Source organism: Vulpes vulpes, chromosome 12 (genome assembly GCF_048418805.1).
Source record: "Vulpes vulpes isolate BD-2025 chromosome 12, VulVul3, whole genome shotgun sequence".
Lineage (NCBI taxonomy): Eukaryota > Metazoa > Chordata > Mammalia > Carnivora > Canidae > Vulpes > Vulpes vulpes.
In genome coordinates, this window is record NC_132791.1 from 148,012,675 (window position 1) to 148,039,796 (window position 27,122).

General features: G+C 35.7%; 1 protein-coding gene across 7 annotated transcripts in view; it reads left to right on the top strand.

Annotated features, from left to right (window-relative positions):
- ITGB3BP (integrin subunit beta 3 binding protein) overlaps positions 1 to 27,122 on the top strand; it is a 69,346-nt gene that overhangs the window by 7,806 nt on the left and 34,418 nt on the right. For 4 of the 7 annotated variants that reach the window (XM_026006938.2, XM_026006939.2, XM_072730729.1 and 1 more), the window contains exon 2: positions 10,638 to 10,680. The exons of 1 other annotated variant lie outside the window; for it this stretch is intronic. In XM_026006938.2, the coding sequence (XP_025862723.1) occupies positions 10,638 to 10,680 (43 nt within the window). Of the gene's footprint in view, positions 1 to 10,637; positions 10,681 to 12,457; positions 12,591 to 21,340; positions 21,390 to 27,122 lie in introns of those variants that run through there. 2 more of the 7 variants (XM_072730730.1, XM_072730733.1) reach the window with 2 other exon arrangements.

Genomic DNA, 27,122 nt, shown 5'->3' on the forward strand with positions numbered 1-27,122 from the left:
AATGGGAGCTAGGTTTTTAATGTTGGATAGAGGAATTTAAAATATGTTGGCTTGGCTTTAGAGGTATCAATATGAAATCACAGATTTTTAAAAATATACATATAAAGATAGAGAAGTGTATTTTCTGTTCTAGCTCTGTCCATTGCCTATAAGCAATGACATAAGTAGCAACAGACACATCCAGTGCCCAGATCATGATTTCTACGTACCATTGTCCATTAAAAAGAGCCAAGTCTCACTGAAGCAAAAGCAGTATCCAGGCCCTTGGCCAGAGGATGTTTGTGCTGGAAGGTAAGAAAGATCAAAGAATTATGGACATATAGGATATACTGAAGGCAGTATGAAAGGGGAATGGTTCATTGACAAATCTGGGACAATTAAACATCAAAATATATGATAGGAAGCAATTATAATCCATTGAATAAAATAAAATTCCATGATTCCATAGTGATATAAATAAGTGAATAAATAGAGGGAAAAGGAAAGCTCTTCCTTGGAGTAAAATGCCAACTAAAAATTTAAAGGAATGACAGAATTTGAAAATCATTAGTGGCTCTTTAAAATACTAGGAGAGGGTCCCTGGGTGGCTCAGCAGTTTAGCGTCTGCCTTCGGCTCGGGGCGTGATCCTGGAGTCCCAGGATCTAGTCCCACATCAGTCTCCCTGCATGGAACCTGCTTCTCCCTCTGCCTGTGCCTCTGCCTCTCTCTTTCTCACTGTGTCTCTCATGAAATAAAATCTTTACAAAAAATGAAAAATAAAATAAAATACTAGGAGAGGAATGCCTGGGTGGCTCAGCGGTTGAGTGCCTGCCTTTGGAACAGGCCATGATCCTGGGGTCCCGAGATCGAGTCCCACATCAGGCTCCCTGCATGGAGCCTGCTTCTCCCTCTGCCTGTGTCTCTGCCTCTCTCTCTGTGTGTCTCTCATGAATAAATAAAATCTTTAAAAATAAAGTACTAGGGGACAGTTTTATATGAAGCAAGGTATTTACATATAAGTCTTCTCATTTATTACACTGGAGAAAATTGGTAGGGAATATCTTAATCAATGATCAAATACATATCACTGATATTGTGACAAACCAATATCATGTACCTCAAGTTATCAGGCTCTCAAAAAAATACAGCATCACTGTTTTATGCCAAAAAAATGCATAAGCTTATCATGGAAAAATATCAGATAAACCCAAATTGGCAGGTAGTCTCCAAAAATAGCTAGCCTATACTCTTGAAAAATTCAAGGACAAGAAAAAGTTTGAAGAACAGCTCTACATTAAGGAAGACTAAAGAGGTGGAATGAATAAATGCAATGAATGATCCAGGATTGGATCCTAGACCGGGGGTAAGGGAGAGAGGTGTGGATTGGCTATATTGGAACAAGTGATAAAATTTCTTTGTGGACTGTTGATTGATTTTTTTTTTTTTTTGCTTTCAATAAGTTTATTTTTTAAATTTTATTTAAATTCAGTTAATTGTCATATAATGTATTACTGGTTTCAGAGGTAGAGGTCACTGATTCATCAGTCTTCTATACTACCCAGTGCTCATTACATTCACATGCCCTCCTTCATGTTCATCACCCAGTTACCCCTTTCCCCCCCTACTTTCCTCCCCTCCAGCAACCCTTAGTTTGTTTCCTATGATTAAGAGTCTCTTATGGTTTGTCTCTCTCTCTCTCTGATTTCATCTTGTATTTTTTCCTCTCTTCCCCTATGATCCTTTTTTCTTTCTTAAGTTCCACATGAGTGAGATCATATGATAATTGTCTTTCTCTGATTGACCAATTGTGCTTAGCATAATATCCTCTAGTTCCATCCACGTTGTTGCAAATGGTAAGATTTCATAATTTTTTTGATGGTTGAGTAGTATTCCACTATATACATACACATATGCACACATACCACCTCCTCTTTACCCATTCATCTGCCAATGGACATCTGGGCTCTTTCCATAGCTTGACTATTGTGGACATTGCTGCTATAAACATTGGGGTGCAGTGCCCCTTTGGATCACTACATTTGTATCTTTGGGGTAAATACCCTGTAGTGCAATTGCTGGGTTGTAGGGTAGCTCTATTTTCAACTTTTTGAGGAACCTGCATACTGTTTCCTAGAGTGGTTGCACCAGCTTGCTTTCCCACCAACAGTGTAAGAGGGTTCCCTTTTCTCAGCATCCGTGCCAACATCTGTCATTTCCTGGCTTGTTAATTTCAGCCATTCATACCGGTGTGTGGTGGTATCGCATTGTGGTTTTGATTTTTATTTCCCTGTGCCAAGTGATGTGAGCATTTTTTCATGTGTCTCTTGGCCATTTGTATGTCTTCTTTGGAGAAATGTCCGTTCATGTCTTCTACCCATTTCTCTCTTTTTTTAAAAAAAGATTTTGTTTATTCATGAGAGACACAGAGAGGCAGAGACATAGGCAGAAGGAGAGGGAGACAGGGAGCCTGATATGGGACTTGATCCTGGGATCCAGGATCATACCCTGAGCCAAAGGCAGATAGATACTCAACCACCGAGCCACCTAGGCATACCTCTTCTACTCATTTCTTGGTTGGATTATTTGTTCTATGGGTAGTCCTGGATATAGAATATACGACATGGTAACTACATTTCATAAATACTGTATATTTGAAAGTTGCTAAGTGGGTAGATCTTTTAAAGTTCTCATCATGAGAAAAATTTTGTAGCTGTGGTGATGGTTCATTACTAGACTTATTGTGATGATCATTTCATAGTATATATGCATATCAAATCAGGTATGTTGTATACCTGAAACTAATACCTTATGTGTCAATTGTATATTAGAAAAATTTCCTGATTTTGATCATTGTGATTATGTTAGAGAATGTCTTTGTTCTTAGAAAAGCACACAGAAATATTTATGGTTAAATGTATATGATATCATCAACTTATTTTCAATGACTTATAAAAAAGATTGTACATATAAAATATTGATGATCCCCCAATTTACGATGATTTTACTTAAGATTTTTTGACTTTATCATCGTACAAAAATAGTGCATATTTAGTAGAAACCATACTTCAAATTTTGAATGATCTTTTCCTGACTAGTGATATGCAATATGATAGTCTCTTGTGGTGCCAGGCAGTGACAGTTAGCCATAGCTCCCCATCAGCCCCACCGAGTTGCAAGGGTGAAAAACTGGTATACTTAAAACCATTTTGTACCCATATAACCATTCTGTTTTTCACTTTTAGTATAGCATTCAGCAAATTACATAAGATATTCAGTACTTTATTATAAAATAAGCTTTGTGTTAGATTATTTTGCCTAATTGTACATAAATGTAAGTGTTGTGAGCATGTTTAAGGTACACTAGGCTAAGCTATATTTTGTATGTTAGGTGTATTCGTTGCATTTTCAATTTGAGATATTTTCAAGTAGATGGATTTATCAGGACAAGAATTCAAGAAAGAACTACAGTGAGCAAGCGAATGAGGGAATGGTAAAACAAATAGGACAAAATGTAAATAAGTGATAAGTCTGGGTAAAAGATAACAAGAACTCTTATTCCTAGAAATATTTTTAAAGTTTAAATAAGTAAAAATTAAAAGCTACCCATCAAAACTCATCAAAATGTTTAAAAAAAAGAAAAGCAGAACACCAATGGGTGGATTAAACAGTAAATTAGATACAATTGAAGAAAGAATTAGACAACTAGAAGATAGATCTGAAGAAATTGCCCAAATGCTCTACACAGAAAAGAAATACTAAGAAATAAGAGTTTAAAGATCTGGAAAGTGGAACTAGAAAGTCTAAAATTACTTCTAGATGAAGTCTAGAAAAGAAGAATGAAGGAAAGTCAGTATTTGAAGAGATAAAGTTTAGATTTTTCCAGAACTGTTAAGACATAGATCTATATAAAAGACTACCTTCGAGATAAGACTGTTAATATGACATCTTTTAGGAACCTGCATTTAAACTACCTTAAACAGGTTTGGAAGCTCATAAAAAATTAAGGGAATTAAATATATTCCTCAGTTTGAGGCTGAAGTTTTAAGTTAAAAAAAAATACATTAATTAAATAAATCATTGATCTGTATAATACTTTTGTGCCCATCACTGTGTCAGGTTTGGGGGATTCAAACATGAACAGATGCTATATTTGCTAGGGGTTTTAATTTTTGTGGGAAGCGTAGTTCAACGAGGATGTTTAACCCAGAGAAGTTGCTAATGACATAAATATCTTAGTTCAGGGAGGAGAGACAAACATATAAATAGACTATTTCAACACAAGTTTTTAGAGGTGCATGCTCAAGTCCTATAGTGCTATAGAGTAGAAAAGTCCTTAATGCAATGTGGACTGTGTCAGGGAAAACTTAAGAGGTAATTGTGCGGGGATCCCTGGGTGTCGCAGCGGTTTAGCGCCTGCCTTTGGCCCAGGGCGCGATCCTGGAGACCCGGGATCGAATCTCACGTCGGGCTCCAGGTGCATGCATGGAGCCTGCTTCTTCTTCTGCCTATATCTCTGCCTCTCTCTCTCTCTCTCTCTCTCTCTCACTGTGTGACTATCATAAATAAAAAAATAAAAAAAAGAGGTAATTGTGCTAGAATCTCAAGGGGAGGGTAGACAGCATTGTAAATCTATTATTAATTTTATGCTGTAAAATATAATAATACAAAAATATGTAAAATATCACCTTTTCCCCATACTTAATTCTGATAAAACTATGTGATCCCTTTTGATAGATTTTAGAGGGATTTAACTTATATTTTTTATGTGTATGTATGTGTGGTGACACACACATATATATGTATAAAGTATATATATTATGTATTATATATAAAAGTTTCTGAGGAAGGAAATAATTATTAATGTTTTCTTGTTCAGTTTTGAGAATACTCATGTGAGAATGAAATTATTTTAGGGCATTTCTTATTTTGCCCAGTGACAATTTCACCTTTATCTTCTGGGTTCAGTATTCCCAAATATATTCCTTTACCTCTGTAAGAATTTTTTAGCTAATTCTTTGTTAATCTTTTAATAAGGAAGCTTTTGACACAAAAAACATCTGTTGTCCAATAACTGCTTAAGGTTTTGGTCAGTTTTCTTGTGTAGAATAACAAAGGATTGAATATTTATTTAGGTGCTTTCGCATGGTAACTATATCTCTACATATAACAGAGTAATATTTCTTTCTTCTCACCCAGACATGATAGTGAATTATTGTATGACTACCATGAATGTTGAACACAAAAGAGCAAAGGCTTAAATGAAAGGGAGAATATAAAAAGGGTATGAAAAGATTCTTTTCCCTTCTTTTCTCATTCTCATACATAGAATGGGAAATAAATCATTTCAGATATCTCAATTTACACCAAAGGAGTCATATGGGATGTGAATTTGGTAATTGCCTTTCATCAAAGGATTTCTAAGCATCTCACAAGTATAGTCAATCCTTTAAATATTCTTGCAATATTGTCATCACCATTATAATGAGAAGTAAATGGAAGCACTGATGTTGTAAGTGATTATTTTCCATTGAGAAATGCCCTGCTAGTTTACAGGCCAGTATGATTACTAACTTTATGAAACGTAGATTATGTGATTTGCCCAAACTTAGGGGAGGAATTTGGGGTAGCATCAAGGACCTCTGAGTCTTATCTCTTTTACCAAGTTTATTGCTCTCCCTCCCTACACACACTCTGCCCTCAGCTCTACTGTTAAAATTATATTTAATCCAGTATTTTAAAGGGAAGCTCAAAGGGGACCTGGGTGGCTCTATCATTTGGGTGTCTGACTCTTGACTTTCACTCAGGTCATGATCTCAGGATCTTGAGATTGAGCCCTGCATTGGGCTCTGCACTGAGAATGGAGCCTGCTTGAGATTTTCTCTCTCCCTCTCCCCCTTCTGCCTATTCACACTCTCCCTCAAAGAAAAAAACAAAAACAATGAAAGAGAAACTTGAAGCATGTAATTTTGTGTTTTTTGAGGTGTCAGTCCTCATTCTTAATTAGAAATGAAATGAAAGTTCATTTTTTTCTAGAGTAATTTCTTTTATATTGTCACCAGTGTTAGTACTGTTGTACACTGAAGCTCATGTACTAGTTCTGTTCTGATAGAATCAGAGAATTCTGTTCAGGATTCAGGTAGTATCCTGATACTACCATGTGATAAGTTAAATAAAATAGGGAAGGATAGTCCTACTAATACGACTAATCCTAAAAATATGGTTACTTTCATCTCTCCTTGATAGAAATTGCAAGTCAAATGTATTTATCTTTCCTAAATTCTAAAGAGCAAAATGCCAGTAGCAACCAGAATTTTCATCCCAATGAGTCTAAACTTAGTACACCTAAAAATGAAACAGGGTAATTAAATTATGGGCATAGGTGTAAATTTGGGTTAAGTTGGAAGTGGGAAGTAACCTGCAGAGGTAATAAGGTTACCAGTAGGACAGAGGAAATTAGAATATAGTAGATACGTGCCCATTTAAAAAATTATTTATTTGGGATGCTTGGGTGGCTCAGCAGCTGAGCGCCTGCCTTTGACTCAGGGTGAGATCCTGGAGTCCCTGGATTGAGTCCCAAATCAGGCTCCCTGCATGGAGCCTGCTTCTCCCTCTGCCTGTGTCTCTGCCTCTCTCTCTCTCTCTCTCTCTCTCTCTCTCTCTCTGTCTCTGTCTCTCATGAATAAATAAATAAAATCTTTTTTAAAAATTGTTTATTTTTAGGAGCATCTGGGTGGCTCAGTTTAGTCAGTTAAGTGTTTGCCTTTGACTTAGGTCATGATCCCAGGGTCCTGGGATCAAGGCCTGTGTCAGTCTCCCTGCTCCTCAGGTGGAGGTTGGCTTCTCCTTCTCCCTCTGCCTCTTCCTGTTTATGTTCTCTCTCAAATAAATAAAGTATTTTTTTGAAAGTATTTATTTTTAAATTGTGGTAAATATATATATAACAGAATTTACCATTTTCTTTATTTTTTTATAAAGTTTACCATTTTTTAAAAGATTTTATTTTGGGGGGATCCCTGGGTGGCTCAGTGGTTTAGTGCCTGCCTTTGATCCAGGGTGGATCCTGGAATCCCGGGATCGAGTTCCATGTCAGGCTCCTGGCATGGAGCTTGCTTCTCCCTCCTCCTGTGTCTCTGCCTCTCTCTCTCTCTCTCTCTCTGTCTATCATAAATAAATAAATCTTAAAAAAAAAAACTCTTAAAATATTTTATTTTTATTAGATAGTGCACACAAGCAGGGGGCAAGGCAGAGAGAAGGGAAAGAGAATCTCAAGCCGACTCCACACGAAGTGCAGAGCCCAACATGGAGCTCGATCTTAGGACCCTGAGATCATGACCTGAGCCAAAATCAAGAGTTGGACATTTAACCAACTGAACCACCCAGGCATCGCTGAAGGTTACATTTTAATCATTAAGTGTATAGCTCTGTGACATTAAGTACATTTACCTCTTGCAACTATCACCCTCATCTATCTCCAAAACTTTCCCTCTTGTAAAACTGAAACTTCATACCCATCAGACAGTAAGTCCCTATTCATCCTTCATCCTAGCCCTTGGCAGCCACTATCTATTTTCTTTGTTTATGAATTTGACTACTTTAAGAACCTCATTTGAGTGGATCATTATGGTATTTGCCATTTTGATACTGGCTTTTTCACTTAGTATGATATTTTCAGGGTTCATCTGTGTTGTAGCATGTGTCAGAATTTCTTTCCTTTTTAAAGCTAAATAATATGCTTTTTTGTATATCTATACTACATTTTGTTTACTCATTTACCTGTTAATGGACACTTGCATTACTTTCACATTTTGGCTACTAGAAATAATGCTGCTGTGAACATGCGTATACAAATACCTGTTTGTGTCTCTGCTGTCAGTTCTTTTGGATATATACCCAAAAGTGGAATTGCTGAATTATATGGCAATTCTACATGTAATTTTTTGAGAAACTGCCAAACTGTTTTTCACAGCAGCTGTACCATTTTACAGTCTCGCCAGCAGTGCACGAACATTCCAGTTTTCCATATCCTAGCCAACATTTTCTGCCTTTTCTGTTTTTTTGATAGTAGACATCCTAATCGTTGTGAAATGGTATCTCATTGTGTTTCTGATTTTCATTTTCCTAATATTAGGGATGTTGAACATTTTTTCATATGTTTATTGGCCAGTAGTATATCTTCTTTGGAGAAATGTCTATTTGACATTTCTTTTGGGACATCCCGTTTTTTTAAACCAAGGTAGCAACCCCTAAAACTGCTTATAACTTTACAGAACTACCATACATATATCATTTTTAATTGCCAACTAATACTGGTAACAAGTGAGTAAATACTAAAGGAAAATACTTATCCCATATATCTAATCAAATTTTGTCTTCTTCCTTTATATGTTTCAACCGTCTCTTCCTCTATGTTCCTATTAACATCATCCTTTTCCATGTAACATAATTTCATGTTTATATTACAGTTGTTTGTGTATAAGAGTGAATAAAAAAATAAAAACATATAGTATGTGCTCAATTTAATAACATATTTTAGCAGCGGGCCTAGTTCTAATAGATCTCATAAAATCCTCTGCTAGGTTTGTTCTTTACCTTTCCCCCTCAGTTCAACAATGATTTATTATGCACAGAACCTGAGATCTGAGTTTCTGCCCTTCATGCTGCGTGACAGTGGGCACGTCACATTAACTCTTCCATATTGGATGAATTAAGTGATTTCTTATATTTCTCCTAGTCACATCTATTAAATCTTTTCATGATTCTAGTAAATAATACCAGGTTTTAGTTTACATGCCTGAATTATCTGAAAACCATATCATCTACAATAAATCGTGTTTTTAGATTCTCACTAAACTGTTAAAGTGGGAAATAATGGTCTAACCTGGCTCGCTTTCTTGTTTACATTTATATATTTCCTTGGGCTTCTTAGATCAACCCTAGGACCTAAACTGGAAATCTAAATCCAAACATTTAGTTACTTTCTCTAAGAATTAATCATCAATAATAAAGCAATATTTTGAACGGTTAATATCAAAGTAGGGTTTGCTTCCTTCTAATAGGTAGTATTACATTTTAGTTTTTAAAAACAAAGGATAAAAAATGATGTGCTGTGTACTTAGGTTTTTTTTTTTTTTAAGATTTTTTATTTATTAGAGACAGAGAGAGAGAGACACAGGCAGAGGGAGAAGCAGGCTCCATGCAGGGAGCTCAATGTGGGACTCGATCCTGGGTCTCCAGGATCACGCCCTGGGCTGAAGGCGGCGCTAAACCGCTAAGCCATCAGGGCTGCCCTGTGTACTTAGTTTTTGATTTCTACTTCTGAAATTTTATAAAATATCAAAATATCTCATACACCTAAATAGAGCACTTTATATTTCAAAACTAAATATATATACTTTTTTGGGAATCACTTGCCATTGTTATTTGTTTATACCTCTATTCTCTTCTTGCTTCATTGAGAATTCACATTAATTCCAAGTGGACTTCTAAAAGATATAAGTAAGTTTTCAAAGTGATTTAATTAATCTCAAGAAATAATGTTATGTGATAAGCTAATGTAGATATAATAGCAAAAGAAGTGAGCCCTTTTTTGATAGATTAAATTTTTGTATTTAATATTTACTACTCCATAGTGATTGTAAATTGTCCATCTCCTACTATTTTTTCTTGTTCTTGTCACTTGTTTGAAAGTCAATAGTCAGAAAAAAAAGTCAGTATTTATGAATAGTCCGTTTCTAAGATGTATAAAATTTTTGTTTTCTATAATACAACCTTTACAATGTAATCCTCTTTTTTCTTTCTTTCTTTCTTTCCTTCTTCTTTTTTTTTTTTTTTTTTTTGCTTTATGCACAAATTCTCTAATATTTTAGATCGAGTAATTTCTATTTCTTAGGGATCAAGAAAAGTACTTTTAACATTGCATTTGTCACTGGGAAAACTAGTTTTAATTTATATTGACCTTTTCCTCCTTTGAGCATTTAGTCTGCATTCAATAAAATGTTGATCACTGCTCTTTAGAAGACAGCTGTACGAAATAAAGTATTATAAATATTCAGCTTTCCTTTCTAAGCATTGTCACCAACAGCTGGGCATCCAGTTTAGCAGAACAGATTTTGCACAGAGAGAGCCTGGCATGTTCCTGAATCAGTTTAGTGAGAGAGACAAAAAATAGTTTCTTATGGATTGGGGACTTATAAAGACATAGAGCATCTGTTCCTCAGTTAAGTCATAGTCTGGTAACACTGAATCATGTTTAAAGCTAGAATAATGTGCAAAACTTTTTTCACCTTGTTCATACTTTAATACCTAGTACATTATTACCGCAAATAATATACTTTCAACATCTCCATTAAGGGAGTGTAAATTATTCTGTCCTTATACATAATTTTTCATTAGTGATATTTTAAAACACAAATATATTAATATTTACTAAGATTATTTCATAATATGATTTTAATGCTTGAAGAGTACAATTTTGAAATATGCTATTAAATTTAGTTTCATCATCCTGAAAATTGCTTTGCTTTCATCATATAATATTCTTGCTTTAGTTGGCAAAAGCAACTCAGAATCTTTGTTTAAATATATTGCTCTTAAATATATAGCTGCCTAAAGCATATAAATCTAAGATTTTTTATATATATATATATTTTGTTTGCAGTGTTAGGAGATCACTGAAATTGGATCATCTACTAGAAGCAAATGTAAGTATTTACCTGTGAATTTGTAATTGCATAACAAGTGTATTTTTAATTTTTTAACAGATTTACCTTAATAAATAGAAAAATTGTCAAAAAACATTCTGACATAATTGTGATTGCTACACCATTTTCTACATAAAATGGTTTTTGTAAATCTAGTGTATGGAAGTTCTTGGCCAGATTGAGGTTTTCATTTAAGAGGCAAATTATTTAGAAACCTTAATAAAGTAATTCAGTAGAAATGAATTTACTACTATTTGTGGAAAAAAATATTCTGCTATATAAAGGCACAAGAAACAATATGGAACAGTGGCAGTGCTTTAATCCACGTTCTCTAATCTGCTAAATTGAAATAAAAACATTAACAGCATTTTTATATCAAAAATGTAATTACCTCCCTCAAGCTATCCTGGCATAATTAAACAATAAAATACTAACACTGTAATAAATTCCACCATGGTTGTCACAATAAAAATAAAAATGTACTGTTGCTATTACTTTTTGTAAATCTAGTCATAGTACATTGCCACTGCCGGCATATCATGACATATGTTGGTTTATTATCTTTTCATATCAACTATAGAGCTAGATACAAATACTGATATTGAGATACTTATGGCCTCAGTAATCTTAAATGCAAGTAAATTGGTGAGAAAGTAAATTAAAACAAATAGCTAGTCAATAAACAGCGCTCTTACAAAATCCCATATGAGGATGTCATTTCAAGAAATGGGTGTTATATGGAATTTCCCTTTGGAAGACTCACTGTTATTTAACAATTTACCATTTTTAAAACTTCCTAGATGCTTTTAAAAAAAATTTAAACAAAAGTGGCAAAATAATGCAGTGCCACTAAGAAAATCGTTAGCAGTGCAATTAGCAGTTTAGAGTACCATTATCCTACTTGTTCTGTACAGAATGCAGCTGTGACTGTAATTCTGCATCTGTTTCTTTGGTCAGAATGGTATTTTGGTAGAGGAGTAGTCCAGCTTGAAATGAAATACTGTTCTTTCCTGCCCCCAAACCGTTCTTTGGGAGATGGTAACAGTATTTGAATAGCAAAGACTGGCTATTTAGGAATTCATCCTCTTTGTGAAGTACAGTTGTCATCATGGCAGGCTTTTTATCCATTTTTACTTCAGATTAGGATGTGTCAAGGTAGCCAGTGCCACAGCTAATATCCTGTATTAGAAAAATACATTGTTGTGTTTGGCTCAATCCTATACCTTTAAACCAAAGGGATTTAGCTTAATTTAGCTTGGTATGGCCACCTCTGTTAACTGCAGGTTCCTAGCATCTAGCCTGGGCCTTTCTTCAACATTTCTATTTTCTGACCTATTTCTGATAATTTCTGCTTTTGTACTCTGACCTCATTGTTTGTTGGCAGCTCTATATTCACAACTTAGAATTGGCAACTTTCGTTCTGGTGTTGTCTAAAATTCTCTCTTTAACTGCATTTATGCTTGCATCCACTCCAATTATAACTTAGCCCTGAAGCAGCCTGGCTCCTCAAGTCTACTCACATGTCAATGATCCTGTTGTGGCTGCCTTAGCCCATGCAAAGAAAAATCAGACATTCAAGACATATATCTATAATTCTAAGAGTACCTAATTGCTATAAAACTGCAGAGGAACTAGTAGTAACTTTATGGTCATTTTGCCTTACCAGTATCATACTGAAGGAAGAAGACTGATATCCACAGAAGGGAGATGGCCCTTATATACCAATTGGTTAAAGTGGAGCCTATTCATTCTAATCTACTGCTCTTTCCTCTCTCAGAGATGTTCGAAACTCCCAAATCCCAGTGTTCCCAAAGCAGCTACAGACCTTCATGGAGATTAATGCACCATGATGTTAGGGCAAGTCTGCAAAAGTCATTTTCCTTATGAGTCTCCTAATGGAGAAAACAGAGGTATGAATCATTCCCTATGACCTTCCTTTAATATCTGGAAAGCATATGACTAGTACCATTTTTTGCCAAACCTCCCAAATTGTTGGGGGATAGTGAGGAGTAAAGAAGGTTCCAGTGTATCATCACCTACAGTATTTGAGCTGCTCAAGTTATTGTCCTCCAAGAACTGTTTCTAGATGGATTTTCAGAAATGAAGATGAATTTTATTGCAGACTGCTGCCAACGGCAGTTCAGATGAATTTACCTACCTGATCATATCCATGGTCTTATTCAGGCCACCTCAGAAGGAATGGAAGAAACAGATGCTACAGATAGGAAGAGAGGGAACATACTTCCTACCAAGGCCAACTCAGTAGGCTTGCTGCTTGAAGGAATAGCGGTGCAAGTTGGGAGGAGGGCAGGGAGGTTTGCTAACTTAGACACAGATTCCCAGGCTAGATTACTCCATTACTATTGGTAGAACGCTTCTAAGTCTGATTATTCCTGGAACCTAAACTTGTCTGATTTCTCTGAGACAAGACTGCTGCCAACTCCTGAAATTAGAAAGAACTTTGAATTTTAGGGCATTAGGAAATTTTATAGTTCACATTCTGTAGTCTTACTGATCTGGTTCAAAATCTACTTTCCTCTCTCCTTCCCTTCCTCTCTTTCCCTTCTTTCTTCCTTCTCCTTTTATTACAGAAATTTTCAAACATAAATAAAATAGAATAATAGGGGATCCCTGGGTGGCTCAGCGGTTTAGCGCCTGCCTTTGGCCCAGGGTGCGATCCTGGAGTCCCGGGATCGAGTCCCACGTCGGGCTCCCGGCATGGAACCTGCTTCTCCCTCGTTCTGTGTCTCTGCCTCTCTCTCTCTCTCTATGTCTATCATAAATAAATAAATAAATCTTCAAAAAAAAAATAGAATAATAAAATGAACTTCCATGTTCAACAATTAATAATATTTTGCTAATTTTGGTTCAGATATGTATGTATGTATATGTACTTAGGTGTATGCATGTGTGTATATCTGTATATTTTTTCCTGGCATGTTTTACAAGTCCCAGATACGTCATTGCATCAGAAAATTCTTCAGTATATTATTTTCAATAGATAATGACTTTTTATAACCACAGTGCCATTATCATACCTTACAAAATTAGTAGTAATTCCTTAATAGTATCTCCTACACAGTCCATATTCATATTTCCATGATTGTTTCAAAATATCCTTTTATACCTGGCTTTTTAAAATCAGGCCCCAAGGGCAGCCCCAGTGGCGCAGCGGTTTAGCGCCACCTGCAGCCCGGGGTGTGATCCTGGAGACCCGGGATCGAGTCCCACGTCGGGCTCCCTGCATGGAGCCTGCTTGTGTCTCTGCCTCTCTTTCGCTCTCTCTGAATAAATAATAAATAAATAAATAAATAAATAAATAAATAAATAAATAAATAAATAAATATTTTAAAAAAAAAATATCAGGCCCCAAACAAGGCTTATACATTGTAATGTTTCTTACATATCTTAAGTCTTTTTAAATGTTGTTAAACTTCACCCTCTTTTTTTAAAAAAGTATTTTTATATTTTCTTTTGAGAGAGAGAGAAAAAGCACAAGCCAGGGGAGAGGCAGAGGGAGAAGTAGAAGGAGACTCCCTGCTAAGTAGAGAGCCCATTGTGGGACTCGATCCCAGGACCTGGAGGTCATGACCTGACCTGAAGGCAGACGCTTAACCATCTGAGCCACCCAGGCACCCCCACCTTCTTTTTTTGTACAGTAGTTTATTTTTTTTATTTTTATTTTTTTACAGTAGTTTATTTTTTGTAAAAACCGAGATATTTGTTTTATAAACATATTTCACATTCTGGACTTAGTTGATTTGTTTGCTGTGATGTCCTTCAAATAATTCTCTATTCTTCAAATTTCGTTAGAGACTTGATTAGATTCTGGTTCAAATTTTTTATAAGAATACTTAATAGTCTGTGTGGTTTCTACTGCATCCCCTCAAGAGCACAAAATGATCTGATTTTGGGGTTCGGATATTAACCTGATCCACCCATAATAAATTCCCCATTAATCTTTCTTCAGTTTTTTTTCATTGATGATTATTTCCTAGATCCTTTATTTCACTACAGTTACAGGATAGTGGGATTTTTTTTAATCTTTTTATTATGAAGAATTTCAAACAGAGACAAAAATAATGCACTCCTGTTCATTACCCAGCTTTGAAAGTTATTAATACAAGGCTAATCTTATTTCATTTATACTCCCATACGTATGTCAGTACTCCATACTAGATTATTTTTAAACAAACCTGAAATATCATTTATAAATACTTCAATAATTATTTTTAAAAGATAAAGACTTTTTATTTTTTTATTTTATTTTTAGTTTCTTAAAAGATTTTATTTATTCATGAGAGACATACAGAGAGAGGCAGAGGCAGAGGGAGAAGCAGGCTCCCTGCATGGAGCCTGTGCAGGACTTGATGCCAGGACCCCAGGATCATGACCTGAGCCAAAGGCAGTTACTCAACCACTGAGCCACCCAGGCATCCCAAGATAAAGACTTTTTTAAAACTATAATAGTATTATATTTCTCAGAACTGATGATAATTCCTTAACCATCAAATGGATAGTCTTTGTTCATATCTTCCAATTATCTCATGTAATTTCTAATAGTTCTTTTAATTTCAGCATTTTTATTGAGATATAGTTCATGTAACATTCATCATTTTAAAGCATACACCAGTAGTTTATCTTATACTCACTATTTTGAACAACCATCACCACTATCTGATTCCCCTGCCCCTACCCCCCCAAATCTTATATCTATTAGCAGTTAATTGGTCCTAATTTCTTCCTCTTCTCTTTCCCTGGCAACTGATTTACTTGCTGTCTCCATGGATTTGCTCATTCTGGACATTTCATATAAATGGAATCATAGAATATGTGATCTTTCATGACTGACTTCTTTCATAACATTTTCATGTTTCATCCATGTTGTTGCATATAATAGTACTTCATTCCTTTTTATAGCTGAATCATGTTTCAGTTTTCTTAATTAGATACCTAGGAGTGGAATTGCTGGGTTACATGATAATTCCATCTTTAACTTTTTAAACTGTCAAACTCTTCTATAGCAGCTGCACTGTTTTACATTCCCACTACCAGTGAGTGAGGGTTCCAACTTCTCCAGATCCTTCTTCTATTATCTGACTTTTTGATTTTAGCCATCTTACTATGTGTGAAATATTATCTCATTGTGGTTTTAATTTACATTTCCTTGATGATGTTGAGCACTTTTTCACACGCTTAATGGGCCATCTGTATATTTTCTTTGAAGAAATATCTACTCAAATTATTTACCCATTTTTAAATAGGATTTTGTGTTTTTACTTTTGTGTATTCTGAATACTCTCACCTTATCAGGTATATGATTCTCTGGGTTGTCTTTTCAACTTTCTTGGTAACATCCCTTTGATGCACAAAAGTTTTAAATTTTGATGAAGTCCAGTTTACTTCTTTTATTGCATGTACTTTTGGTATCATATCTAAGAAACTATTACATAATCCCTGGTAATTCAAGTTTTTACTTTGTTTCTATGAATTTTAAAGTTTTAGCTCTTATATTTAAGTCAAAAACCTAATTGAGTTAATTTTTATATATGATGTGAGAGTAGAGGCACGGATATTCAGTTGTCCTAGCACTATTTGTTGAAAAGATATTCTTTCCCCCTTTGAATAGTGTTGATACCCTTGTGAAAATGAATGAACTATTAATGTATGGATTTATTTCTGGACTCTTAAGTTAATAACTCCATTCATCTATATCTGTCTTTATGCCATGACTACACTTTCTTAATTACTGTACATTTTCACAATAAAAAGTTATAATTACTGTAAATTTGAAATCAAGAAGTGTAAAGCCCCTTTTGTTGTTCCTTTTCAACATTGCTTCTGCTATTTTGTATATCTTGCAATTTCCTAGTAATTTTAAGATCACCTTGTCCATTTCTGATAAGCAGCCATTTGGAATTTTGATAGGGATTACACTCAAGCTACAGATCAATTTTGGGAATTTGTTGTCTTAACTTTAGTAATTTTTTCAAACTGTGAACATAGGATGTATTTCTATTTATTTTTATTTTCTTTCATTTTATTCAACAATTTTTAAAATTTCCAATATACAAATATTTTTGGTTAAGATTTTTTGGTTAAATTTATTCCTAAATATTTTGTTCTTTTTGTTGCTAATGTGAATGGTTTTTATAATTTTACTTTATATTGATCATTGCTAGTTTATAGAAATACAATTGATTTTTAGGGGTGCCTGAGTGGCCCAGTTGGTTAAGTATCTGGCCCTTGATTTTGGCTCAGATCATGATCTCCAGGTCATGAGATTGAGCCCCATGTCAGGCTCCACACTGGATGTGGAGTCTGCTTGGGACTCTCTCTCTCCCTCTCCCTGTTCAAGCATGCTTCTTTTTCTCTCTCTCTCTAAAAAAAGAAAGAAAGAAAAAGAAAGAAAGAAAATAAAAAATAAAAAGAATACAACTGATTTTTGAATTTTATTTATTTATTTATTTATTTATTTATTTATTTATTTATTTATTTTAAGATTTTATTTATTTGTTTACGAGAGACACAGAGAGAGAGAGAGAGAGAGAAGCAGAGACACAGGCAAAGGAAGAAGCAAGCTCCATGCAGGGAGCCCGATGTGGGACTCCATCCCCGGTCTCCAGGATCACACCCTGGGCCAAAGGTGGCGCTAAACTGCTGAGCTACCAGGGCCGCCCCATACAGCTGATTTTTGTATATTGATCATGTATTGTGCAACTTTGCTGAACTCATTTATCAGCTCTAAAATTTTTTATAGGTTTATGGTATTTTATACATCAGATCATGGCATCTGCAAATAGAGACAGTTTTACTTCTTTCTTTCTAACTGAATGCCTTTTATTTCTTTTTCTTGCTTATTTTCCTATCTAGAACCTCCAGAACAATGTTGAGTAGAAGTGACAAGAACAGACATCATTGCCTTCTTCCTGATCTCAGCAGGAAAGCATTCAGTCTTTTACCATTAAATACGGTGGAAGCTGTGGGTTTTTCCTAGATGCCCTTTATCAGATTGAGTTTCCTTCTATTTCTAATATTTTTTTTTATTATTTATTTACGATAGTCACAGAGAGAGAGAGAGAGAGAGGCAGAGACACAGGCAGAGAGAGAAGCAGGCTCCATGCACTGGGAGCCCGACGTGGGATTCGATCCCGGGTCTCCAGGATCACGCCCTGAGCCAAAGGCAGGCGCCAAACCGCTGCACCACCCAGGGATTCCCCCTTCTATTTCTAATTTGTTGTTCCTTCTATTTCTAGTTTGTTTTTATCATGAATATTGGATTTTTGGCAAGTGCTTTTTCTACATCTACCGAGATGATCATATGGGTTTTTTTCTCCCTTTATTCCATTAATATGATGTATTTTATTTTTTATTTTATTTTTTTTTTTTAAGATTTTTATTTATTTATTCATGAAAGACACAGAGACAGAGAGAGGCAGAGACACAGGCAGAGGGAGAAGCAGGCTCCATGCAGGGAGCTTAATGTGGGACCCGATCCCGGGACTCCAGGATCACACCCTGGGCCGAAGGCAGGCGCTAAACCACTAAGCAACCCAGGGATCCCCAATATGATGTATTTTATTGATTGTTATTTTTAAAAAATAGGACTTGATGCCCAGCATGGAGCCCAATGCAGGACTTGAACTTATGAGCCTAAGATTAAGACCTGAGTTGAGTCAAGAGTTGGATACTTAACTGACTGAGCCACCCAGGTGCCCCATATATTGATTGGTTTTAACCAATCTTGTTTTCAGAGGATAAATCCCACTTGGTCATAACGTATAATTCTTTTTATTCAATTCTTATTCCAGCTTGCCAGTATGTTGAGGATTTTCGCATCTATATTCATAAGAGATATTGGTTTGTAGTTTTCTTTTCTTGTGATGTATTTGCCTGATTCTGGTATCAAGGGTAGTTATGGCCTTATAGAATGAGTTACAAAGTGTTCCCTATTTTTGGAGAGTTTGAGAAAAACTGATGTCCATTCTTCTTTAAATATTGGTAGTGGGACACCTGGGTGGCTCAGTTGTTGAGCGTTTGCCTTTGGCTCAGGGCGTGATCTCGGGGTTCTGGGATCGAGTCCCACATTGGGCTCCCTGCATAGAGCCTGCTTTTCCCCTGCCTATGTCTCTGCCTCTCTCTCTTTGTGCGTCTCATGAATAAATGAATAAAATCTTTAAAATATATAAATCTTTTATATATATAATATATATATATATTAATTATATATGTAGAATTCCTCAGTGAATCTCTCTGGTCCTGGGCTTTTCTTTGTTTGAAGTTTTTTGAATATTGATCCAGTCTCTTTACTTTCCATTGATGTATTCTGATTTTCTGTTTCTTTATAATTTAGTCTTACTAGGTTGTGTATTTCTGGAAATTTGTCCATTTCATCTAGGTTGTCTAATTTGTTGACATAAAATTTTTGTAGCACTCCATTATAATTCCTTTTATTTCTCCAAAGTTAGTTGTAATATCTCCCCTTCATTCCTGACTTTTGTAATTCTAATCTTTGTTTTCTTCTTTCTTTCTTGGTCAGTCTAGTTAAAGTTTGTTGATTTTCTTTCCAAAGAACCCACTTTTGGATTTGTTGATCTTCACTATCTTCTTATGGTCTTGTCACTTTTTTAATATTAATATTTAATATTTGTTTTCTTCAGCTTCCTTTGGGTTTAATTTGCTTTTTCTAGTTTCTTAAGGTGGAAGTTAAGTTTATTGATTTGACAGCTTCTTTCTTTCTTCCTTTCTTTCTTATTTAAAATAATCCCTATACCCAATGAGGGGCTTGAACACACAATCAAGAGTCACATGCTCTACTGACTAAGCCTATCAAGCATCCTAGCTCCTTCCTTCCTTCCTTCCTTCCTTCCTTCCTTCCTTCCTTCCTTCCCTCCTTCCTTCCTTCCTTCCTTCCTCTCCCTCCCTCCCTTCCTTTCTTTTTTTGAGAGAGAGTGGGTGACCCAGGAGTGGGAGGGGAGCAGAGGGAGAAGGAAAAGCAGACTCTGCTGAGCTTAGAGCCCAATGTCCCACATGGGGCTCCATCTCACAATCCTAAGATCATGACCTGGGCCAAAATCAAGAGTCACACATTTAACCAACTGAGGCACCCAGGTACCCTTCTTTCTTTTTGGATGTAGGTGTTTGTTTGTTTTTTGGATGTAGATGTTTAAATTTCTCTCTTAGAACTGCTTTCTTTGCATCCTATAAGTTTTTATATACTCTATATTTCATTTTTGTTCTCCTCAGTGTGTTTTCTAATTTCCATTTAGGAGTGTATTGTTTGATTTCCACATATTTTTGTATTTTCCAACTATTATTTTGTTACTAATTTCTAATTTAATTCCAATAAGATCAGAAAACTCAAAAGAACACTTAGAAAAACAGATGAATCACCAAATCAGCAACTCAGTAAACTTTATAAGTATCAGGCAATAAAATAACTAGAAAGGAACATTGGAAATGACAAGAACCCTGGGTCAGACACATCACCTGACACATTCTGTTGTATTTTCTCTATTTCAATATAGCGATACAGTTTTGCAGTGATTTTACAGCTTGTAAACTAAACCCTTGTTCTTCTTTAGCTAATATGATACCATAGTTACTACTACAGCAGGACACTGGCTTCAGTACAACAAAAAAAAGCCCTAACTAAAGAGTCTTTCTAGAAGCCAACCAGGAAAGGCCCAGAATTGTGAGTAAGGTTTTTCCTTCTTGCCTTTACATTCATTCATTCATGGGCAGCACAGATGGATACAAATGTATCATTCTTAAAACCTTTGCATACCAATTCAGATCTTTAGTACACACACACGCACGCGCACACACACACACACACACTTACATGAATGATACCTCAAACCTAATCCAGTGAAGGATGAATATGGATGTGAAGCAAGTCCTGTGCTCTAGGATTAGAGGTTTGAAATAAGAATACTTTATTATATATATAGACGATCTTTCATCCAACTTAGCTTCCTCTCTAGGCCCTTCACTTGGCTCAGCCTCTATTCATACGCAGCACCAGCTTCTTATTTATACTCATTCCCAACCTTCCAGTAGAAGGAGATTGAGTCATGGAACAAACCAGTTAAAACCAAACATCCCATGAAACATTTTCATGATGAAGGAATTTCAAGAGAACACTGTGATAGAAAAGTTAGGTAGTTCAATATGCTATATTCCCCCAAAAGATAACTGATAGAAGAGTCTAACCCACCCCCAAGAGATTCCCTCCTGAAGAATGTAATGGCTTCTGGGTTAGGTCCATCAATTTTGTCTCATTCTGAATCTTTTCACTCTGGCATAGGAATTATTATTATATATCCTTTTTTGAAAGGAAAACAACTTCTCTATCTAGGCCACTTTCAGAAGCTTAAGATTGTGGGAGTTTCAAATAAAGTGTACAAGTTCTAGGGAGATTTTCCATGAAAGCCTGTGTTAGGATAGCAGTGTTGGAGTTCCTTTGCCTCACTCCTTCTCCTCATCAAGAGAGAAGAGGAGGTGATGCTGTGGATCCTGAACTAAAAATTATGGCAATACCAGCTGCCCTATACTGACCCTATCTATCCTGCTTTTTCTACTGTTTCTGATTGATGCCTAACCCTTGAACTTTTCTGATTGCAGAAGGATAGTCACTTACCCACCATGGCAAAATTCTATGCCTCTATGAGTAGGGCAGGTCTGTGAATCTCATCCTTTTCCTGAAAGTAAGCTGGCTTTCTCTGTGATGTTGGGGCCTGCTGGGCTTTCAGTGGATATGAGGCTATCATATGGCCAATGCTCTGATAGAAGTGGCATTTCTTGGGCTGGAGTAGTATGCATTCCTTGGCATGATAGTCTAGACATTGATTTGTAGTACCAGTCTTATTTGCATGTGTGCTTCTGCATGTTCTTCCCGTTTGGCCACCTCTCATTCCCAATATTGAATACCCTACCAGGTCTGGACACAGATTCCAGGCCCTTGCAGACTTCTTATAGGTGAACTCCAGGGGCACCTGGGTGGCTCAGTTAGTTAAGCATCTGCCTTGGGCTTAGGTCATGATTCCAGAGTCCTGGGATCGAGCCCCATGTCATCAAGCTCCCTGCTCAGGGGGTATCTGCTTCTCCCTCTGATACTACCCCCTCTCATGCTGTCTCACTCTCTCAAATAAATAAAATCTTTAAAACAAATAAATAAAATATTAAAAAAAATAAAGTTGAACTCCACTGCCTTGTCCTCCTTCCTTCAAGCTCTAGAAGCCCTCCATATCAGGTGGCATTAATATTCTTATGATATGCTAGTTTGGTTGAGGAAACTAAAATTCAGAGTAAGTGGCGTACCCACAATAGCACAATATCCACAGCTAGGACACAGCAAAACTATTATATGATCCCAGGCTTCCTTCCATATAGCACAACTGTTTTTTCTTTAGTGTAATTACTTAAATGCTTTATGAATCTTCATTCTCTTTGGCAACATCTAATTTCTAATACCCTTTTTGGTTCATATTATCTTTACAGTTGATTAAATATATGATAAATTTTTTAAAAATATTTACTTATTTGAGAGAGAAAGGGAGGAGGGGCGGATGGAGAGGGAGAGAGAGAGAATCCCAAGCAGACTCCCCACAGAACGAAGAGCCCGATGTGGGACTCAATCCCACAACCCTGAAATCATAATCTGAGCAGAAATCAAGAGTCAGACGCTTCACCAACTGAGCCACCCAGGCACCCTTGAATTGTTTTTAAATATTGGGCTGAGTCAATAGGAAAAAAGAAAGTCTTAAATATCCATATGGAAAAAAATAGCCTCTATCTTTATCTCACTTGATGCACAAAAATTAATTCAAGAAATGTCATAGTCATAAAGTAAAAGTTAAAAGCATCAAGCTTCTAGAAGGAAATATAAGAAATTATCTTTGAGGGCAGCCTTGGTGGCTCAGTGGTTTAGCGCTGCCTTCAGCCCAGGGCCTGATCCTGGAGACCCAGGATCGAGTCCCACATCAGGCTCCCTGCATGGAGTCTGCTTCTCCCTCTGCCTGTGTCTCTGCCTCTCTCTCTCTCTCTGTCTCTCTCATGAATAAATAAATAAAATCTTTGAAAAAAAAAGAAATTATCTTTGAGACTTAGAGTAGGCAAAATTTCATACAACAGAAGTACTAATTATAGAAGATAAAGTTAGTTAGACTTTATCAAAATTAGAAATTTCTACTCATCAAAAGACACCATTAAGAAAATGAAATAGGCAAGCTGAGGATTGAGAAGAATATATTTGTCATGCATATATCTGACAAAAGACTTGTATCTATAATGTATAAATAAACAATAAAAAGACAGTACAGGGCACCTGGGTGGCTCAGTGGTTGAGTGTCTGCCTTTGGCTCAGGTCGTGATCCCGGAGTTCTGGGGTCGAGTCCTGCATCAGTTTCCCCATGGGGAGCTTGCCTCTGCCTGTCTCTCTCTATTTTCTCCCTGTGTCTCTCATGAATAAATAAATAAAATATATTTTTTTTAAAGTGCAATAAAAACGTACAAAAACTTAAACCAATATATCACAAAAAATATTTAAATGGACAGCACATGAAAAAGGTTCAACATCATTTATCATTGGAAATACAAATGAAACCCACAAATAGATACCATGCCTGCTCACTAGAAGAGCCTAATAACAAAACAGAGTGGCTTTTAAAAAACAGTAGAACTAGGGGTGCCTGGCTGGCTCAAGTGGTAGAGCATACAACTCTTGATCTCAAGGTCATGAGTTCAAGCCCTATGTTGGGAGTACAGATTAGTTTAAAAAAAAAAAAAAAACCACACACACAAGAAGGCACCTGGGTAGCTCAGTCAGTTTAATGTCTGCCTTTGGCTCAGGTCATGGTCTCGGGGTCCTGGGACTGAACCCCATATCAGGCTCCCCACTCAGTGAGGAGTGTGGTTCTCTCTCTCCCCTTCCCCTCCACTCATGTTCGTGCACGCTCTCTCTCTCAAATAAATAAATAAATAAATAAATAAATAAATAAATAAATAAATAAAATCTTAAAAAAAAACACATGAGAATGACTGAAACAGTGCTTAAGGTTGATAAGGTGTGGAGCAGCTGGAACTCCATTTTACTGATGGGAATTTAAAATGATAACAGGGAGTACCTGGGTGGCTCAGTTAAGCATTTGCCTTGGGTTCAGTCATGATCCCCGGGTCCTAGGATCAAGCCCCATATCAGGCTCCCTGCTCAGCAGCAAGTCTGCTTCTACCTCTGTTCTCTCTCTCTCTCTCAAATAAATAAAATCTTTTTTTAAAAAAAGTGACACAAATACTTTGGAAAACTCCAGTTTTTATTTTATATAGAGAGTATAAATCTCTGTCTATCCTATAACCTAGCAATTCCATTCCTAGCTTTCCCAAAGAAATAAAATGATGTATCCACAAAAGACCTGTACAAGAATGATTTTTTTTTAAAAGACTTACTTATTTATTCCAGAGAGAGAAAGTTTGCATTCTTCGAGTGGGAGAAGGGGAAAGGGAGAGAATATCAAGTAGACTCCCCACAGAGCCTGGGGATCCTGACCCAGGCTGGATATCATGACCTGAGCAGAAATCACCAGTTGAAGCTTAACTGACTAAGTCACCCAGGCACCCTGACATATACAAGAATGTTGTTAGCAATTTAATTCATAGTAATCCCAAAATGAAAATAACCAAAATCACTTTCAGTTGGAGGGTAGAAAAATCCTGGTATATTTATTTTTAAAAAGTACTATTTAACAATAGAAAGGAACATACTACTGCCACTTGCAACAATGTAGACTATCTCAAAAATAGGTTGAGCAAAAGAAACCAAAACCAAAATTTACATACTTAATTTATGTGAAATTCAAGAATAGACAGAGGTATCTATGATTATAGAAATTAGAAAGTGGTTACCTATGGGCTAGGAAGTGGAATTTGAGTGGAAGGATGTACAAGGAAACTTGAGATGGTTGAAATGTTCTATATCTTTGGTGATAGTTGCATCAGAGTATACGATTGTCAGAACTCTTAAGGTGATCATTTAAAATCTGTGCATTTTAATGTATGTAAACTATATTTTAATAAACAGACAAAAATATATTTGGGGTGGAATTCACTTTATATTCTGAAAAATATGAGGATATGTGAAAGAATGATGGGAAACAGCCATGAAAACATTTCATTAGCATCTTATTGAGGGTTACATTCAAGAGAGTTACAGAATAGTGTTATCTTTAATATTAAAATTATTATTTTAGGGATGCCTGAGTGGCATAGTCAGTTGTGTCTGACTCTTGGTTTTGGCTCGGGTCATGATCTCAGGGTTGTGGAATTGCGCCTTGCTTTGGGCTCTGTTCTCAGCACAGTCTGCTTAAAGATTCTCTCTCCCTCTGCCCTTCCCCTCACTAAAAAATAAATAAATCTTTTAAAAATAATATTTAAACATTTTTAAATTGCAGAACAATAATGAATATAAATAGAAATACCAGTGTCTCAACTTTTTTAGCCAATGTTTTCTTTTTTCATTAAATTTATTTTATCAGAGTAAAATTTATATATTGTAAAATCCACAGATCTTTAAAAAAACAACAACAACAACAACAAAAAAAATCCACAGATCTTGAGTGTACAATCCAATGAGTTTTAATAAATGTATGCCCCTGTGTATCAAACACCCAGTCAAGAAATAGAACATTTCTATCACCATAGATCTAATATATTGGTTATAGTTTTTCTCTGCTATCTCTGTAAGATCACTGAGATTAGTGCGAAATACTTTTGTTTCCATAACTATCATTACAAATAATAGCAACGAAACCCCAGCATTATTAGAACCATGAAGGATGATAATCATAGTAGCTGATAAGAAGTTAGTTGATCTCTAGGACTGTTCTAAGAACCCTAGGTCCAAATTGTGAAAAGTACCTGAGACAGCTAGTATTTCGAATGTTATAATATAAATTCCTTAATAGTACTAATAATGGATAATAATATCTTAGGTAATACATTCCAGTGACCTAATTAACCAGTGTGAAGGTTATAAAGAATTATCTCCCTTTAGTTGCCTTAATTTTTCTTTTGTTTCTGGTTGTCCAAATATCTGTAGTACCTGTGTTTTAAATATTTCAGTGATAACATAGGATAGTACTTCATAATAATAATAGCAGACCTTTTCCATCGTATTTCACCCCCAAAAAACCCTTAGTACTTTCTAGACTGTTTATAATAGCTAAAAATCAATGAAAAATAGGCACCTTTTTGGTAGAATGTGCTTTAAACAAAGTGACAAAGCAAGCTACAATTTGTGAAAGATACTAAAGGAAAATGTCATCTATATTTGAAATTATGAAGCGAACATTCATTTCTTTTTTTTAGACAGAAAAATCAATGCCCAAATTTTAGTTTTGCTAATATACAAGATTTGAACTCTTTATAAAAGTACAGTGATATTTGGGCTGATCATAGAATCCTTTTTTAATAATGACATTAAATACCTCTAAGGAGTCACTAAATATTATAGGCAGTTATAAATTACTATGGAATTGTGACTTATTGATTTTCCTTTCCCTAATTTTATTCACATCCTGAATTCCTTCCCTTCTCTGGCCAAATCTAGTCTTCTCACCTTTTCTTCCTCTGTTTTCTAAGGATCTGGGAGCTAGTACTCATTGCTGAGTGGAAAGAAGGCTGGACTTCTCAATTAGTAGCTCACTCCTCCCTGAAATCCCAATTTTAACTGTTCCTGCTGTGGATTACATAAGTTCTAGGATCATTTTTAAGCATCTTTGGGGTTTTAAAGTTAGAGGACCTTGATAAAACTTTGAGGGGAAAAATCTTAGAGAAGTAAGATTATGCTTTTTTGTATATCAGTAGCCAGATACATAAAAATGTGTTATTTACTAAAGAACATATAGTAGGATAGTGGGGGAAGGTAGATTTTTATTCTTCCCTCTTTGTATAGTCATTGTAGACAGATATTTTTCCTTTTAACCAACACAGGTGGCCAAAAATAGAAAGCAGAAGAGAAGCCTCAGTATTTTTTCTCTCCCCGCCCCCCCATGAAGGCTCAGTATTTTAAGGTGAAGGGGGAAAAATACACATACATGTGTGTACACGCAGACTTATGAAAGCTAGAAAATGGCTTTCAAAGAAAAATGTATGATCTATAGTTGTAATGTTTAGATATCTGGCAATTGAAAAAATAATTTTTTGGTAAAATAGGAAAACAGATTGACATAAATGTACATTAGTGTAGTGACTTTCATTTCTTGTACATACACAGTGAAATAGTTCTGGGCAATAAATTCTTGGAAAGGTAGGGTAGGATTGGATAAATGTCATAGTTTATGACTGAATACATATAAACAGGTGAGAACTCAAGATGTGGAGAGGTAATAATAACCACCTGATAAAGAGACTTAAAACCTTTTCACCCTACAAAAAGATTGCTTTAG